This window comes from Chenopodium quinoa, unplaced genomic scaffold (assembly GCF_001683475.1).
Source record: "Chenopodium quinoa cultivar QQ74 unplaced genomic scaffold, ASM168347v1, whole genome shotgun sequence".
Taxonomy (NCBI): domain Eukaryota; kingdom Viridiplantae; phylum Streptophyta; class Magnoliopsida; order Caryophyllales; family Amaranthaceae; genus Chenopodium; species Chenopodium quinoa.
Genome location: NW_018745105.1, coordinates 1,429,414 through 1,434,865, shown reverse-complemented (window position 1 = coordinate 1,434,865; position 5,452 = coordinate 1,429,414). Strand labels below are relative to the sequence as shown.

The 5,452-nt window shown below is 38.6% G+C and overlaps 2 protein-coding genes across 2 annotated transcripts; both read left to right on the top strand.

Annotated features, from left to right (window-relative positions):
• The first annotated feature begins 1,678 nt into the window (after positions 1–1,678).
• LOC110710029 (uncharacterized mitochondrial protein AtMg00860-like) lies at positions 1,679–2,493 on the top strand. Its single transcript, XM_021888293.1, has 2 exons — positions 1,679–1,774; positions 2,044–2,493. The coding sequence occupies exons 1-2, from the start codon at positions 1,679–1,681 to the stop codon at positions 2,491–2,493; spliced, it is 546 nt and encodes a 181-aa protein (XP_021743985.1).
• Positions 2,494–3,894: 1,401 nt separating this feature from the next.
• On the top strand, positions 3,895–4,446 carry LOC110710028. The gene has a single exon (XM_021888292.1). It carries the CDS (start codon positions 3,895–3,897, stop codon positions 4,444–4,446), a length of 552 nt encoding a protein of 183 aa, XP_021743984.1.
• Positions 4,447–5,452: the final 1,006 nt, after the last annotated feature.

Below are 5,452 nucleotides of genomic sequence, written 5' to 3'. Positions count from 1 at the left end.
CATCACAAAAGTGGTGAAAAGGGAACACCAAAATCCCTAGCTTTATGCCTTAAGTGAAGTCTTTAAGAGGGTAGTTGCAACTAAGCCACCTGTTTACTTGGGAAGGGAGGACCCAGCCAGCCTTTTTAAAACTGGATTAGGGAATTTGATAAGTTGTTTGTGCTATCAATTACCCAAGTGAGCTGAAGGTGAACAATGAGGTTTACTACCTGAGGGAGGAAGCTGATTTATGGTGGGCCCAAAGAAAAGGTGAGATGTTGAAAAAGCCAAACTTTGGGTGGGATGAGTTTAAGGAAGCCTTGCGAGAAAAGTTTTACACATCCTACCTTAGAAAACAGAAGTGCATGGAGTTTACCAACCTGAGAATGGGAAACATGTCAATCAGTGAATACTACAACAAGTTCATTGATTTGATGAGGTTTGCCCCAGAAGTAGTCCCTATTGAAATCATCAAAGCTCAGAGATTCGAGCAAGGCCTAACCTTGACATTCCAAGGGAAGCTAGGGGGAGTGACTTTTGATACCCTGGATGAAGTCTATGGCCGTGCAGCTCATCTGTAAGGAATTAAGGGGAGAGAGATGGAGTAGGTAGGAGAGAAAAGGAAGAACCCAGACTCTTTTCACGGGGGTGAAAATAGGCACAAGCCCAATGGGAATTACCAAGGGAATTCTGGTGCTAGGAAGGACAAAAAGGGAAACTTTGGGAAGGGGGATGGAGGCCAGTCATCCAACCATAAGGGAAATGGGAACCAAAGGGGTAAGAAACCCAAGAGGAGGTATTTCTGCAAGCGGTGTCAGAAAGACCACCCAGGGAAGGACTATGAGGGAAACCTGGTAACCTTTCGTCAGTGTCCAAAGTTGGGACACCGTGAGTACAAGTGTTTCAAGAAGGAAGCTGATTTTAATTTTGGGAACGTGAAAGATTCTAGTACACCTAGAAAACCACCTTGGTCTAATTGACCTACAACCAAGGCTGGAACCAGTAGCGGTGCGGGAAGTGCCCCAAAGGGTTGTGTGTTCATGATGAATAACCGTCAGGTTGAGTCTGCTAATGATGTGGTAATTGGTGTTTTCTTTATAAGTTCTTCTCCTGTGAGAGTCTTGTTTGATTTAGGGGCTTCAAATTCTTTTATTTCTAAGAAAGTAGTTGGGAGTCTCGGTTCAGAGAGTCCTGAGTCAGTTTCTCTAGAAATGTGTTTATCCCGTCCGGGGAAGGGAAGAGTTGTTCGAAATTGTTTTTTAGTGTGCCTATTTCCATCTCTGGGGTAGAATTTCTGGATGATTTGATCGAGTTTGATTTGAATGACTTCGATGTAATTATGGGTATGGATTGGTTGGGAAAGTATGAGGAAAGGATTGATTATGTGGTTGAAAAGGTCACCTTAACTAGCCTAAGTAAGACCAAAGTGGTATATAAAAAGGAAGGGAAAAACTCAAGGTCGAGAATTGTGTCTGCAATGCAACTATAGAAGCTGGTGAAGACGGGTTGTTCTTTGTTCTTGTGTAGTGTTCAAGAGGTTGGAAGTGAGGAAAGGAATGGTGATGAGAGTATTTCAGTGATAGATGAGTTTCCAGATGTATTTCTAGACGAGATTCTGGGCATGCCACCAGTAAGGGATGTTGAGTTCACTATTGACCTATTGCTTAGAACTGGACCTATCTCTAAGAATCCATAAAGGATGGCTTCATCTAAGTTGAGGGAGTTGAAGACCCAGTTGGATGATTTGTTAGAGAAAGGTTATATTAGGCCTAGTTCATCACCTTGGGGAGCCCTAGTATTGTTCGTAAAGAAGAAGGATGGAAGTATGAGGTTGTGTATCGATTACCGAGAGTTGAACAATAAAGATTAAGTATCCATTACCAAGGATCGATGATTTGTTTGACCAGTTGAAAGGAGAAGGGGTATTCTCAAAGATAGATTTGAGATCGGGTTATCACTAGTTGAGAATTGCGGAGCAAGATATTGCAAAGAGTGCTTTCAGAACCCGTTATGGTCACTATGAGTTCACAATTATGCCATTTGATTTGACCAATGCACCTGCAGTGTTCAATGGATTTGATGCATAGGATTTTCAGGCCATACGTGGTCAAGTTTGTGGTAGTGTTTATTGATGATATTTTGGTCTATTCAAAGAATGAAGAAGAACATAAGGAGCATTTAAGACAAGTGTTATTATGTTTAAGGGAGCATCAGTTGTATTCCAATCTGTTTAAGTGTGAGTTTTGGTTGGAGGAAGTAGCATTTTTCGGCCATGTGATTTCCAAGGACGGAGTTTTAGTGGACACAAGCAAGATTCGAGTTGTGAGTGATTGGCTAACACCAAAGAATATGTCGGATGTAAGGAGTTTCTTGGCTTTAGCAGGCTATTATAGAAGGTTTGTGAAGGATTTTTCAAGGATCTCAAAGCCCATGACAAGTTTGATGAAAAAGGAGCATAAGTTTATATGGACTCTAGAGTGTGAGGAGGCATTTAAGATCTTGAAAGAAAGGTGAACCACAGCACCTGTGCTAGCTTTTCCGGATGGAAGTGATCTATATGACGTGTACAGTGATGCATCGAAGTTGGGATTGGGATGTGTGTTGATGCAAAATCAAAGAGTGATTGCGTATGCCTCGAGGCAGTTGAAGGTTCACAAAGGAATTACCCAACCCATGATTTGGAGTTAGCTGCAATAGTGTTTGCTTTGAAAATTTGGAGACATTACTTGTATGGGGTGACTTGTAGGATTTTCAAGGACCATAAGAGTTTGAAGTACATTTTCACCCAGACTCAGTTGAATGGGAGGCATAGATGATGGTTGGAGTATATGAGTGATTATACATTGGATATTCAGTATCATGAGGGAAAGGCTAATTTTGTGGCAGATGCTTTGAGCAGAAAGTCAGAACATACGGTGAATGTGATGGTAGTACCGGATCAGTTGTGTGTGGAATTTCAGAAGTTGAACTTGGAGGTAGTGGAGCATGGTGAAGTGACTAGGACGTTGAATGCCTTGGTGGTTCAACCATCCATTTATGATGAAATAAGGGAAAGTCAATTGGAAGATGAGAAGTTAAAGGCAATAAAGAAGAAGATTGATGAAGGAGAAGTGTTGGATTTCACCATTGGTGATGAGGGGAGTATTCGATTTAAAGGAAGATGGTGTGTACCGCAAATTCGCGGTGATCTGAAACAAAGATTGATGGAGGAGGCTCATAATTCTCCTTATTCAATGCATCCTGGAGGGGATAAGTTGTATAAGGACATGAAGAAGACTTTTTGGTGGCCCAATATGAAGAGAGAAGTGGTTGAATTTGTTGTTAAGTGTTTGACATGTCAAAAGGTGAAGATTGAGCATCGCAGGCCTCAAGGAAAGGTCCAATCCTTGGAGATTACCAAGTGGAAATGGTATTCGATTTCTATGGATTTTGTGGAAGCCTTTCCAAAGACCAAGGTAGGGAATGACACTATTTGGGTAATAGTGGACAAGTTGACGAAGTCAGCAACATTCATACCCATGAGAAGTACTTAGACCATGGATCAGTTGGGAAGAGCATATGTGAATTTTGAGGTGAAGTACCTTGGGGTACCCACGGATATCATTTCGGATAGAGATTTAAGATTTTTGTCTAACTTTTGGCAAAGTTTGCAAAAGGCGATGGGAACTAAGTTGTTAATGAGCACAACATTTCACCCAGCGACAGATGGTCAAACAGAAAGAACGATTCAGACATTGGAGGACATGTTGAGAGCTTGTGTGATGTAGTATCAAGGGTCTTTGGGAAGACCACCTGGATTTGTTAGATTTCTCTTACAACAACAATTACCATGCAAGTATTGGAATTGTACCGTTTGAAGCATTGTATGGTCGGAAGTGTAGAAGCCTAGTGTGTTGGAATGATATAAGTGAGACTATGGTTCTTGGACCAGAGATGATTGAGGATATTGTGAAGCAGGTTAAGTTGATCCAAGAAAAGATTAAAGCAGCCCAAGATCGACAGAAGAGTTATGTTGATTTGAAAAGGAGGGAAGAGGAATATGAAGTAGGAGAGAAAGTTTTGTTGAAAATTTCACCCATGAAAGGGGTGATGAGGTTTGGGAAGAAGGGAAAGCTAAGCCAAAAGTACATAGGGAAATATGAAATCAGCCAGGGAGTGGAAAAAGTGGCTCATAAGTTGGATTTGCCTAGTGAGCTAGAAAGGGTTCACAATGTGTTCCATGTAAGCAAAATTCAAAAGTACATTCCGGACGTGACACATGTGTTACAACTAGAAACTATCGATATGGATGAGAATTTTACTTATGAGGAAAGACCAATAAAGATTATTGACTCTAAGGTAAGGAGCACAAGGAACAAGGACGTGATCATTGTGAAAGTGTTGTGGTCAAATAAAAAAACTGAAGAGGCTACATGGGAAGCTAAACTAGGCTATATGAGGAAATGCTACCAAGAGTTGTTTGCCTAAGGTTAGTGGTCGAGTTACGGGGGCGTAACTCCTTTTAAGGGGGGTAGAGGGCGATAGAGTTTCGCGCGTTTGCTTTTTGAGTCATTTTTGAGTGATTTAGAGTCTTATTTGAGTTTAGTTGGAGTCTTGAGTCAAGTTAGGATGTGCATGAACCAATAATTTCAAAATGATTTTCGTTTGTTTTGGCTAAGTATCGGGTCGAAAATTATTTTAAGAGGGGTAGACTGTAATACCCCATATTTTCATACGTATTTTCCTAATTAATTAATTAATTAATTATTATTTTCTAAAAAGGGTATTTTAGTAATTCAATTTACTATTTAAATCTTGGAGCCAAAATGATATTTGAATTTTGGCGCCAAAAGTATTTTAAAAACAAATTATTATTTTGGATAAAATTTATTATCCATTTATTTATTTTAAAAACTGGATTATTTATATATTTCGGATATTTTAATTAAGGCAAAAGCTATATTTTATTATTATTTTAATAAGGTTTGAAAATCCCATTTAATTGACTAAGAATTTCGGATTTCCTAGTGTGAAAATCTGATTTTATTAGTTAAATTATTTGCTAAATAATTGGTATTTTATTAATTAATTATTTTATACAATAAATATTATTTACACAATTATTTTTAATTCCTTAAAGCTAGCAAAATAATTTCCTAAAAACTAAAGAGGAGGGCTGAACTTATGAGCTTAGGAAAGCTCAAAAATTTCCTCCACCCCAAGTGGATCTTCTCAAAATTGTTTTGCTAATTTGTAGTTTTAATTATCTCCTTAAAATCTCTAATTTTCCTAATTCTAATTCTCCATCTTTTTAATAACTAATCCTCATATTTTCTTCCTCATATTTTCTCTCCATTATTCATTCTCCTTGATTATTCTCCAAGTAATCCCTCTTACCATATTAATTTTCATGACATACATACCTTCCATATTCAAATTAAACACAATCACCTTAATATTAAAACTTTCTTTAATTCGTTTATTCACCTCTCCA

Bases quoted from the DNA above. Each gene is read 5' to 3' on its own strand.
- LOC110710029 (XM_021888293.1), top strand. From the start codon at position 1,679: ATGGCTTCATCTAAGTTGAGGGAGTTGAAGACCCAGTTGGATGATTTG. The intron at 1,775-2,043 runs GTATTGTTCGTA...ATGCACCTGCAG, and splicing joins CATCACCTTGGGGAGCCCTA to TGTTCAATGGATTTGATGCA.
- LOC110710028 (XM_021888292.1), top strand. From the start codon at position 3,895: ATGGTTCTTGGACCAGAGATGATTGAGGATATTGTGAAGCAGGTTAAG.